The sequence below is a fragment of the Lontra canadensis genome, unplaced genomic scaffold, assembly GCF_010015895.1.
Source record: "Lontra canadensis isolate GAN:19392208 unplaced genomic scaffold, GSC_riverotter_1.0 scaffold1, whole genome shotgun sequence".
Taxonomy (NCBI): Eukaryota; Metazoa; Chordata; class Mammalia; order Carnivora; family Mustelidae; genus Lontra; species Lontra canadensis.
The window spans coordinates 90692842-90705418 of NW_022630995.1; the positions used below are offsets into that span (position 1 = coordinate 90692842).

The following is a 12577-nucleotide window of genomic DNA, read 5'->3' on the forward strand; positions in this document are numbered from 1 at the left end:
ATTACTACATATTGATTTTAATTTTTATCATTCTATTTTAATGAGAGATTGCCTTTATTAATCTGTTTCAGGAGTTTATCCTTAGACAAAGCTTCACATTATTTTTACTTTTTGGTAACTAATAAATACACTTGCATAAAAGCATTTTAGAATTTAGAAATGATAAGTGTTGAGGCTTTCCCTTCTCTATTCAATATTTAATCATATTTCAGAATGTGGTTTTTTTTTAAGCCTGTGTCTTCATGTCTTACCAGTTATATAAATGACTTAAATATAGTAACAATCTCTTTAATTGAATTACTCAAGACTGAATCAGTCAAAACTCAGGAGACTTCGTAATTTCACGCCCAAGCTAAACTGTATTATGCTTTGCTTAATGTAGCTAAGAATTTGGTGATCTTGGTTAATTATGACTATTTATTATACTAATTACAAACATTGATTTAAAGTGACTTGGGTGTGATTTTTGAAGCAGTTCTTTTCCAGTATATTGCTTCTTTAAATGCTATTAAATTCCAGCATCTCAATGTTTATTTCATTTACTCCGAGTTATTCAAACTTGCATGATTAAAAGTTTTGTAGTATAGAGGTATAAAAATATTTTTTTCTTTGCAAGATAGAAAAATATTAAAAGATGAGGCATTATCTATATTATAGATTTTATTTATTTGTTTGTTTGAGAGAGAAAGAGAGAGTACAGGAGGGGCAGAGGGAGAGAGAAAATCTTAAGCAGGTTCCATGCTCAGCATGGAGCCCCACCGGGGGCTTAATCTCAGTACCATGAGATCATGACCTGAGCTGAAATCAAGAGTCAGACCCTTAACAGACTGAGAGCCATTAGCAATGTCTATATCATAAAGTTCCTAACATACTTCATATGTTATCAAAGTTCACAATATCAGTTAATCTCCTTTGGAAAATTACATTTCAAAAAGACACATAAATAGTTGAAAAGACGCTTTTAGCTAAGCTATTTATGTAAGTGATAAGTTACAAAATACTGACATCAAAATGTTATATTGCATACCTAATGAAAAAGACTAATTATTCATATTGATTTAAGATATAGTACCTAATTGTAGTGGGGCTTTCTACTTTTAAAAAATGTTTCTCATAACAAAATCAATATAGGATTTTAAAAGACACTTTGCCCAATATGTGGCATTCTCAAGGTGCTCTCTGTAACGGTTACACCATTTCTCTCTTGGTTCTACTGAAGAGTTGTTTACGGACTGTTAATTCTTTGAAGTACCATAGTACAGTTGATGTTCTGTAATTAATAGTCTAAGTGACAATTACACCGCAAAGACAAAAATAACATGAACAAATTAACATTATATATTTAGCTTCTAGGGTCTTTTATCTTTTAAAATATGCAAACTAACAAAAAATCAAGTTGAAATTAATGTTTTTGAAGGGCAGAAATATAAATATATACAGATATGTATAATCTACCACTTCCCAGGGAGGAAGACTGGGTTTACATCAAAGATTTAGGGAATTTAGGGATAGATATCATAATTAAGTTTGACCATTGAATGCAGCGTGCATCCCACTTGCCCACTTCTTGAATGGAAATGATTATTGCATTTTTCCTATGCCTTTGGTGTATGGGAGTCAGAAACCTTTTTTCTTTAGTTCACATGTCTTCAGATCAAGAATAAATGCAACAAAGAAAGGAGCCCAAGGAGCCCTTCAGTGCCTGGATCTAATTTAACTTTCAAGTTCCTACCCAACAAACTTGAGACTGTTGCTCTATTGAGGTGAAACTTTTGTTTGCATATGGAAGAAACAGTGTATATTTCATGTGAAAGGAAACATTTGTTATCAAAGGAAAGAATGTGGCTACCTAAAAATTACCTACAAATACTGTGGTACACTTCTTATGCAAAAGATGTCTATGCTCCCTCCCCTCCCCTTATACCTGCCCCATCTTGAGCTTGAAAGTTTTGTCCCCACTTTGACCAAAAAAGTGACAGGACATAAATTCCAATGCTAGGTCACAAAGGGCCATAAAATTTCTGTGTGTTTCACAAGAAAACTCATTCTTAGGGCCTAAAGCCACTACTCTATGACAATATCAACTGGAGAGAACACATATAGGCATTCTGATAAATAGTTCCAGATGAAGCCAGCCTTTGCCTCATAAATTTTATTAGATGCTAAACAATGTGAATTTCCCATTGTTGAGGACTGGATTTTTCTAGCAGACCGTAAAGTTCCTTGCAGGGCACCTTGATCCTTTCAAGGATTCTTGAAAACTTTATGTGGACAAATGTGAATTAACTTTTTCCCTAGGGCAAGTTTAACCTTATTTTTCTTGGGTCTCTACTAAAGTAGAGTTTCACGACTATCCCCAGAGAATTCTAATTTCCAACTGTTCCAAACTTGAATGTCCCCTAGTCCTGTAGGGATTCTTGGAAACATTTACATTTCCTCCATCGTTCTTTGATTGGCCTCATGTATTTTAACCAGTGTCTAGAGAAGACTTTTGCAGTTTTCTGAAGCACGTTAATCGCCTTTTTCTGCAGTTGTAATGCCTAGCAAATCACAGTGGCTTCAGCATCTTCTAACTCCAGTCTCTCCTCAATTCAGCAAGGTTTCCAGCCTCTTCTTAGGGTTTCCCCTCCCTGTAAAAGCGAATCAATGTGAGTTTGCTCCTTGGTGAGTCAGAAACTGCATCAGGTTGAGTTGTCTCACAAAGAAAACATTATTTTTCTCTTTTTCTTTTTAGTTTTATTTATTCATTTGTCAGAGAGAGAGAGAGCAAGCACACATGCACAAGCAGGGAGAGCTGCAGGCTCCCAGCAGAGCAAGGAGGCTGACGTGGGACAGGTTCCCAGGACACTGAGATCATGACCTGAGCTGAAGGCAGACAGTTAACAAAATGAACCACACAAGGGTCCCACAAAGAAAACTTTTGTTTGCAAAAAATAAGGAGATCAAGAGAACGACTTCCAAAGCTGTGACTCCCTGAACTAAGGTAGATGGCTTCCTTTTGTTTAGGATTAGGAGGAATAGTTATATAGGGAATCCTTGTTTTTTGATGTCTAGGTGGGCTTAAGTTCGCAACATGCACCTTAAGGAAACATGCCATATGCATATATTGTATGTTATGTAAATGAGGCTTGTGCTCCTCTATGGGTGGAGATTTTAGCATTATAATGAGGTAAAGGTAGTTCTTGACCATTCTGGAGGTTACTCCATGGATCATGTGGATATACACAAATGTGGAATGACACTCAAACTGATCTGGGTGATCTAGGCAGACTGGAGGTCTTGTCAGGGCAGTCGCTATCACTCAAGGGATGGTTTCAGTTTCCATTTGCCTGAGTTAAGTGATAGGTGGAAAGAAGAGCTTAAGGAAAAATGTGGGACAAACGTTGGTGAATATATGCAGGTGGGCAGTAAAAGTCCGGCCTTGAGGTCTATCTGGTGACCCTTGCACAGTGGACTGGAAAATGCTTCCAGGCAGATATTCAGGGCCATTGTGGGGCTCACCTCACTTGTCTCCTCTCTGTCAGAGATTATAGTCTTATGTTTTCAAATATATGAAAACAAGTTATTTCATATAATTAGTCCAGTTTGCCAATTATTTACAGTAGGAGTGTAAGTTCAATCAGTTATTCTCTCATGACTGAAAGTAGAAGTCTCCATTTGAATTTAATAATTATCTACCATAGGCACAGAGGTCTGCATAAAGGAGGAATACCCACCCCCTAAATACATGAAATTATATAACCAATAGACTGATACCAAAATTTTTGAAAATATTGTTATACACACTTTATTCTTTGTCAAAGAAAAGTGCCAATAAAACTACTGGAAACAAACATCATGTTATATATTACTACAATACCCTTACAGATTCCAATAATTTTAGAAGTCTGACATATTTATATTTTTATAAAGATATTAATGTGAAATCTAAAACTCAATCCCTACCCTTGGACTATATTTAACGTAAGGCTTAAATTGAAAATTTAAACTGCAGAATATCATTTGGTGTTACAAACTCAAAGAAAGGAAAGCTGTATGGCTAAAGAAGTTTCTCTACTTAAAAACCAAGGGAAGAGCTAGAGGGGGAAAAGATTTTGTAAAGTTAAGACACAATTTTAGGCTAACTCATAATGATCTTTCTCCCTTTCAGTAATAAAATAACATTTCACATCTATGCATAAGCATCCGTGCTCTTCACTTTGATATGAGCGATTTCTGAGGGCAACATTTATCACATTTGCATAGGTAGAGTGGGAAAGCCTGTCAAAAATAATGCCAAACAGAAATATAAACAGAAGTTCAGCTCACAAATTGCACAAGTGTTTTTTTTTTTTATATTTAGTTAGTATGCCACAAAGTGATCAAAGCCATTGTGTGTTCCTATAGAAAGACTGATAAATTCTCTATTTAAAATGATAAGTTACAAAAAGGTAGATATGTATTTTCCTGAGTAAACTCTTGATGATTTCCACAAGACACTGCTCTTCACTTTCACCTTTTCCCCCTCCCCCAACTACTTTTAACAAGTTTGATTTTTATTTTTTTCATTTCTTGGTGCCCTAATTTTTGCACCTCTATTTGTAATTCTTCACTGATTTAGTTAACCCCAAATAGCACTCCTAATTGAGTTGTCAGAGCCAACAGCTGACTAACAGCTATGAAAACCAAATAGAGAAGTCTTACTATGGTAAAATATGTAGTACTTTCCCTAACTCAGGAACGTTGTCTACAACAAATTCCATATGCAATTGTTTGACTGACTGTTCTAGGAATTGCAGGCACACATTGATCAGAGTATTTTGTTCAATATCTTAAAAGTAATTACACCAATTGGACTGAATCTTTTGTTAGTGCACAACATGCAGAGTAACAGTGATAAAAGGCAATTGGCCACTCTAAATTTAATGTGTGCTTTATTATTTAAACCATGTAGCACTTTTCTTTTGAAATGTATATTCCAAACTTCAACTATCAGTAATGATTATGATCTCATGAGACCCAGAAGAAATAAGAAATTTGCTCCAGATCCAAAGAGAAATTTAAAGACTGACATGAAATTCGAATAGAGCAAGGCATTAGCATTTACAAAGAAAGCTGTTTTTCAATATGTATATTTTAGCAAATTTATATGCAACCATCATAAAATGAAACACGAGGTTCTTATCTGCTAGAGTAAGGAAAATCAATTTTGGGCTTTAGAGCCAAAATACTTTCCTATGAACTGATAAATAGTTCTCCCCATCTAACCACCACTCACCCTTTAAAAATATAATAAATACAATTAATGCCACTGTTATTGTTATTGCTAACACGGCAACTATTCTTTTTTACATTGTTTTGTTGTTGCTGTAGTGAACTATTTCCACGTGTGAAGGATTTACAGTAAGAGGCGATACAGTACAACAGTGAAGAGCACATGCGCTGAATCCAGACGGGATTCAAATCTTGGTTTTGACATTTACTAGCTGTGTGATCTTGGGCATATCTTACTTAACCTCTTGGTACCTCAGTTTCTCATCTGGAAAAAAAAAAAAAAAAGCAAAAATTAGAAGAAGAAAAAAAAAAAAAAGATATTATCACCCCGTATCTACCTCATTGGGTTTTCCAGAAAGGATGCATTTATAAATCTGAGCAAAGTGCTCGGAACAGCACCTGTAAACGCTAAGCACCGTGAGAGTTTGCTTCTAACATCATTATGGGGATGACGCTGTTTCTATAACCATTCTGATGAAGAACAACCAGAGTTCTAGCCTGCTTTGTCATGATTACTGACGAAGATGCCACTGAAAAAGAATTCGGGAGCATCCCGACAGGGCCAGCGGATTTCAAGAGGCGACGATCAACGCGCAAGATCCACGCTCGCAACCCCGGGCCTGGCGCCGGGCAGGGGCGCGGCACTCGATTTCCTTCCCTGCCTCCGCCGTCCCCCTGGCGCGCATGCTCAGTCCTGCTCGGCCCTTGCCTTTGATTTATTTTTTTCTGGGCGGCCGCGGCGACCCGGGACTGGCTCGGGGATGGGAAGCGAAGCCCCCGGAGCTGCGGCAGCGGCGGCGCTGTGAGGAGCAGCCAGGGGGAGGCAGCTGCGGCTCGTCGGTGAGTATCTGGGAAGCGCTGCCATGGCGTTTCGTAAGAAGAGCACCAAGAACCCCCCAGTCCTGAGCCACGAATTCATCCTGCAGAATCATGCGGACCTCGTCGCCTGTGTGGGGATGTTCTTCGTGCTGGGGCTTATGTTCGAGGGAACGGCCGAAGCATCTATCGTTTTTATTACTCTTCAGCACAGTGTTACCTTTCCTGCAGCAGAAGAGCGAGCCACAGAATCAAAGTTCCTTTACTATTACGGCATCAAAGATTTGGCCACGGTTTTCTTCTACATGCTAGTGGCAATCATCATTCACGCCACAATTCAGGAGTATGTGTTGGATAAAATTAACAGGCGAATGCAGTTCCCCAAAGCGAAACAAAGCAAATTTAATGAATCTGGCCAGTTTAGTGTATTCTACCTGGTTTCTTGTATTTGGGGCACATTCATTCTAATTTCTGAAAACTGTCTGTCAGACCCAACTCTCTTATGGAGGGCTCATCCCCATAATATGATGACCTTCCAAATGAAGTTTTTCTACATATCACAGTTGGCTTACTGGTTTCATGCCTTTCCTGAACTCTATTTCCAGAGAATCAAAAAGCAAGATATCCCTCGTCAACTTGTCTACATTGGCCTTCACCTCTTTCACATCGCTGGAGCTTACCTCTTGTACTTGAATCATCTGGGACTTGTTCTTTTGATGATGCACTACTTTGTTGAGTTACTTTCTCACATTTGTGACCTGTTTTATTTTAGTGATGAAAAGTACCAGAAAGAGTTTTCTCTGTGGGCAATTGTGTTTATTTTGGGTCGACTAGTGACTTTAATTGTGTCTGTGGTGACTGTTGGCTTTCACCTAGCTGGAGGGCAGAATCGGAATCCAGATGCTGTTGGTGGAAATGTAAATGTGTTAGCAGCTAAAATTGCTGTTCTTTCATCCAGTTGCACCATCCAAGCGTACATAACATGGAATTTATTTAATGTCCAGCTTCAGAGGTGGATGGAGGAAGACACTACTCTTCAGGCCCCCGTTGTGAAGAAGAAACGGACTAAAGGGAGGTCTTCTAGAAAAGGAACAGAAAATGGTGTAGCAACTTCAAATAGAGTAGACTCTCCGCATAAAAGGAAAGAGAAATCTTCATAATGAATTACACGCTAATTGATTACTGTCCCCAAAGAAGTCTGCTCTTTACTATAAGATACCTTTGTGTGCTACAGATTTTTCTGTTCTTCAAAATAGTTTGTGCTGTCTTTGATTTCTGTTATTGTACTGTGTAATGTATTTTTTAAAGGCACTTGAGGGGAGGATGCTTATCATGAGTGGGGAAAAAAATTGATATAGACTAAGCAACATCAAACGGTTCAGGGATGACCACCATATTTTGTTTTGTTATTTCGAACATTTTTCCTAATAATTTGTAGATAGAACTGAAAAATTCCACATATCAGTGACACAATTTCTTGCTCCTGTCAATCTTTTATACCATTAGCAAGGTGGTCTGATATAGCAATGTCACATTTTTTAATGTTCTCTTTTAGGATAAAATGGACATATTATAAAGGTGGAATTCAACTTCATTACGTTTTCAGTATTCTCTAATTCTTAGAATTTTTAAACTTTTGTTTTTTTTTTAGAACTTACAACTGAAGAAAAGATTTGTAAAAGCACCAAAATAATGATGTGTTTTATATGTAGTGTTGTTATTATTACATCCCCATTAAAATATTAATGGGTAATCTGTAGAGATTTATGACCATATATTGAATCAAAATATCATGAATTAATATAAAAGTGTTATTGAAGAGGTAAAATCATTCTTGTCCATTTAAACACTTGTAAACTAGCAATCAAAAAAAATTAAATACTTACGTAAAAGGAAATCAGACAGTCTTTTTTGCTATGTTTATTAAAAATTATTCTTAATGAAGCTTGTTATAAGTTTGGTATCCTCAGCAACTTGGGAAAAATATTATTTAACCTGCAAATCATTTTGAAAAACAATGCTTAGTTGATTTATAGCTATAAAAAGAAGGTCAGCTAATTACACACGGAAAAAACTTAACACATTAACCTAAAGTACTTTGAAAATCAGGTGGATAGTCTTATGAAAGGTCTGTCAAAAATACTGTTATAATTATAGTGCTGCTTTCATCTTTAATTGGGGAAACATTCATCTGTATGAGCCCTATTTTGGATATGTATGTATACTAAGGTATACGTGGATATATAGGTATATAGATAGTATCTTTATTGAAGCCAATAGAAAGGATGGGTGTAGTGGGTGAGTATTTTATTTATCTCCTTTTCTCAACCTTCATTTTGATTTCATTTCCATAATGTGAGTGTTTATACTTTTTTCAGGAGACAGTGCTTGAAAAATATGCTAGAATAAGGCCATTATTTCCCATTCATCTGTTTTCTCACACTGTGCCTCTCATCTCTGCTTTTGATAGCCTTCTATTTGGTTTGTTGTGGGTAATTCAGCTTTTCCAGTCATGGGGGGGTGGCGGGGGCATGGTCCTTGAAAATTAAATTTAGTATACTTGTATTGTAGACTAAAGACAGAAGAGCCAGTCTTGGCCAAGTTTTCTTTTCTCTTTGGTTTGAGTAGTGCACAACAAAGCAAGATTGTTTTCTTTTTAGACTATAGAATCCATTATCCTTCTTTTCTTTCCTGCTTCAGTTGCCTAAGGCTGTCTTGTTGGAAGCACATGCCCTGAGGCCCAAATTATAAGAACACCACTTTAACCAACCATTGTGCAACTGTAAAAGAAGGATTTTCAACTTCTCATGTGAGAATGGTCTTTCGCATTTCCTCACTTCTAAAGAATTCTAGCCCGTTACTTGTAACTCCACTCCTGGTAACAAATTTCTTATCCATTTTATACTTCATCTGAAAGTAAGTACAGGCCCAACTCAAATTGGTAAATGATTACAAGAAAATCACTATCTTATGTGACAACTTCAAAGAATTAAACTGGGTTTAACATTAAATAGGATTAGAGCCTGGATGGATTTTCTTGGCTTTGTCCCTCTCAGATTAACTTTCTGCTTGGTAGCATATGGTAATAGCTGTTCTAGACTTTATACCTATACACTACATGGTAGAGAGGAAGGGAGAAAACCAGATTTCTAGAATTCAGCATACTGAGATTTACCTTTAGTGAACTCCTATGATAGAGGGGTATACTGGATTGGTTGGTCAAGTTAGGCTGTATGCTTCACCTGTGGAAAAAGGCAAAGAATATTTCTTGTAAGATGCAGATTCATGAAAGGTAGCACAGTTATTGAAAGAGAAAGGGGGAAGGATGCTGTGTACATCTCAACTATTCATAAAAATTAAATAAGAGTTGCCAGAATATAAACGTATGCCAAATAAATTATGAAAACAGTGCTGCCAATGACATTCAGCAATACAAATTAAGTCCCTCTTTAATATACACTCCAAAAAAATATAATCATGCTATAGTAGATCTTAGTGCAATAATTGGTTTCTGTTAAAATGGACCACATGAAAAACTAAATTCCCTTTATGATTACTCAAGGTGTTATTAAAGCAGGCATTCATTAACCTTATGAAAACTCAAATAACTAATTAATCACCAAAAGTTGCATAGGTCATAAAGGTATGTCTAATATTTGAATTTGAAGATTCTGCTTCAAATTCAAATATCAATCAATTCAATGATTGCCAAACTTTATTCTTTAAAATAAGTCTACAGGTATAGATTTCCTAGGAAGTATTCAAAGTCAATTTTCTTTAAAAAAAAAAAAAATTACTCTAGCACTTAACTAAAAGTATATCTTATTTTTCTTAAATAGTGTAAATGTGTTTCTCAATCTATATATCTCATAAAAGATAAGTTTTAGACCCTATTATTTTCCTGGTGATCAGTGTAATTCTCCATTTCATTTCAATAAAGAAAAAAAAAAACCTTGTAAATATTTCTTCATTTATCTATAAATATGTATAGCCAATAGTATATTAACCTGGAATAGATTCAAGAAGGTTACTTACAACATTAATAATTTAAAGATATCTTGAAGAAAGGATATATTCTGATATTATTTTAATTTAGAAAAACAAGGGTAAAATTTTAATTTCTCACTTAATCAGACTAAATGAGAACAGTTTAGAAAAGTAATAGAAGACTTACCACTGATGCTCTTTACTGGACATGACATATGGGAGTAGTTCGTGAGAGGAAGTTCCTACAGGGGAAGCAAGCTGGAGAATGTGGCCTGTGCAGTGGGCTGGGACTCGGGGAGTTTTGTTATGGCAGAGAATGCCTCTTGTGAGCCTAGACCATTGTAATCTGGAGACAAAGGATACCTGGCATGGCAGGGATGATAGACAGTATGAGTGAGTATATGGAGGTAATTGAGGTTTAATGACACATCAGATTACCAGAGAATTCACACACTCCCATCTCCTGAATTTCTCTCGAAATAGAGTGTTTTTGTTTTTGTTTTTGTTTTCACTGCCATCTTTCAATCAAACCTATATTCTGGGAGGAACTACCCAAACTCAATTAAAAATGCAAATTCCTATCAACTATGTAGAAACATTATAAATCCATCATTAAAAAAATCACACATGTCTAAGTATTAAATTGGAATTTTCCTCATGATTTTACAATCATATGACTAAGTTTTACCTTCTAAATCCCTGTGAACAAATCCTTTTAGGGTCCTGCACCACATGGAATTTTAAAATATTTAATAACTACGAAAGAAGTCAAATGTTAAGATATCTCCAAAGTCATTCACCTTCTTCTTCCTCAGTACTGGTCACGTGTTTTGGGCTACTGCATTGGGTCAGCTTCATCTTTTATCAGCAATGCTAGTACATCATTACTGTGACATTAGTTTAACTCTGTTCATTTTTAAATACAAGCAGACTTTTAACACACATCAAATTCTACTTTTACTTCCTACATTTCAGTTGTATTGCTATAAATTTGGCAAAGAAAGGTAATAATATGATTATAAATAATGGTCAATAAAATAAATTATGGCTGTCCTTGCTGTGGTCCTTAGAGTTGTGTGAACTTCGGAAAACACTTAAACATTCTAAGTATTGGATTGCATATCTCTAAAACGACAAAGATTTATCTCAAAAGCCTCTTTGAAGATTGAAAATATATGTACATACAGTATCATAAACTGCAGGTGCATAGGCTAGTTCACATGTTGACTATATATATAATGTGTATATATATATATATATATGCCCACTTATGTATGTAGTCTCATTTTTATACACACACACACATATACTTATGTACATAGTTTCATTTAACATATATGCATGTATGCACATACATAAGTAATTTCCCCTATACATTTACTTGTTTATTTTTTAATTTATTTTTGATGTATTTTAAGATTTTATTTATTTATTTGACAGAAAGAGCGCAAGCAGGGGGAGCAACAGGCAGAGGGAAAGAGAAAAGCAGGTTCCCTACTGAGCTCCATCCCAGGACCCTGGGGTCATAACCTGAGCTGAAGGCAGACACTTAACTGTCTGAATCACCCAGGTGCCCCACTTGTTTATTTCTTAATAGACTTTAATTTTTAGAGAAGTCTTAAGTTCATAGCAAAATTGAGCAGAAAATACAGAGTCCCCATATTACTCCTAAGTCCCTCCCTAACTTCCCTATTATTAATATATCCACTAATTTAGCATCATAAAAAATAGTCCCATTGCCTAAAAGTCCTCTGTGCTCCACCTATTCTTCCTTCTCTCCCCTATTCATTTTTTAAATAAAGATTTTACTTATTTATTTGACAGACAGAAGTCACAAGTAGGCAGAGAGGCAGCCAGAGAGAGAGAGGGAAGCCAGCTCCCTGCTGAGCAGAGATCCCAATGCGGGGGCTCCATCCCAGGACCCTGGGATCATGACTTGAGCCGAAGGCAGGGGCTTAACCCACTGAGCCACCCAGGAGCCCCTTCCCTATTCATTTTTGAACACTATACAGATGTACGGCATTGAGTTTTCCCTTATGTCTTAGCAAGAGGCAATGGAAAAGTGTGATAGTTCAAGTATAGTTCAAGAGCTCCACCTCTGTATTTAGCTGATATTTTGTAAGGGATCCTTTCCCAAATGTATGAATTATTTTGACTAAATAACGCACATCATAAATACATACACAACTATATTTAAAATGTCTAGAAACTGTCTTTTGAGTAAATGTTCACTTAAAGAGTTACTAAATTCTTAGTAACCATGAACTATTTTTCTGACAAATGATGGAAAACATGAATGATTTCATGTAAAAACTTTTGATATATATAAATTCTGAATATAGGTCTTTATACTGAAAGCACTTGAAAACATTGGTCTAGATAAATTCATTACCAATAAAAATTCAGTTCATAGCATATTCGAATTACATTTCAGACTAAGTAAATGAGCTAAGCATTTATTTAGGAAAATCCAAGAGCATCAACAACCGTTTTAGTAGTTATGAGTACTAGACAACAAGCT

The 12577-nt window shown here is 35.9% G+C and overlaps 1 protein-coding gene across 1 annotated transcript; it reads left to right on the forward strand.

The window, feature by feature from the left end:
- The first annotated feature begins 5973 nt into the window (after positions 1 to 5973).
- On the forward strand, positions 5974 to 7408 carry TRAM1L1 (translocation associated membrane protein 1 like 1). The gene has a single exon (XM_032858882.1). It carries the CDS (start codon positions 6117 to 6119, stop codon positions 7227 to 7229), a length of 1113 nt encoding a protein of 370 aa, XP_032714773.1. The 5' UTR covers positions 5974 to 6116; the 3' UTR covers positions 7230 to 7408.
- Positions 7409 to 12577: the final 5169 nt, after the last annotated feature.

Coding starts and splice junctions, on each gene's coding strand:
- TRAM1L1 (XM_032858882.1), top strand. CDS start 6,117: ATGGCGTTTCGTAAGAAGAGCACCAAGAACCCCCCAGTCCTGAGCCAC.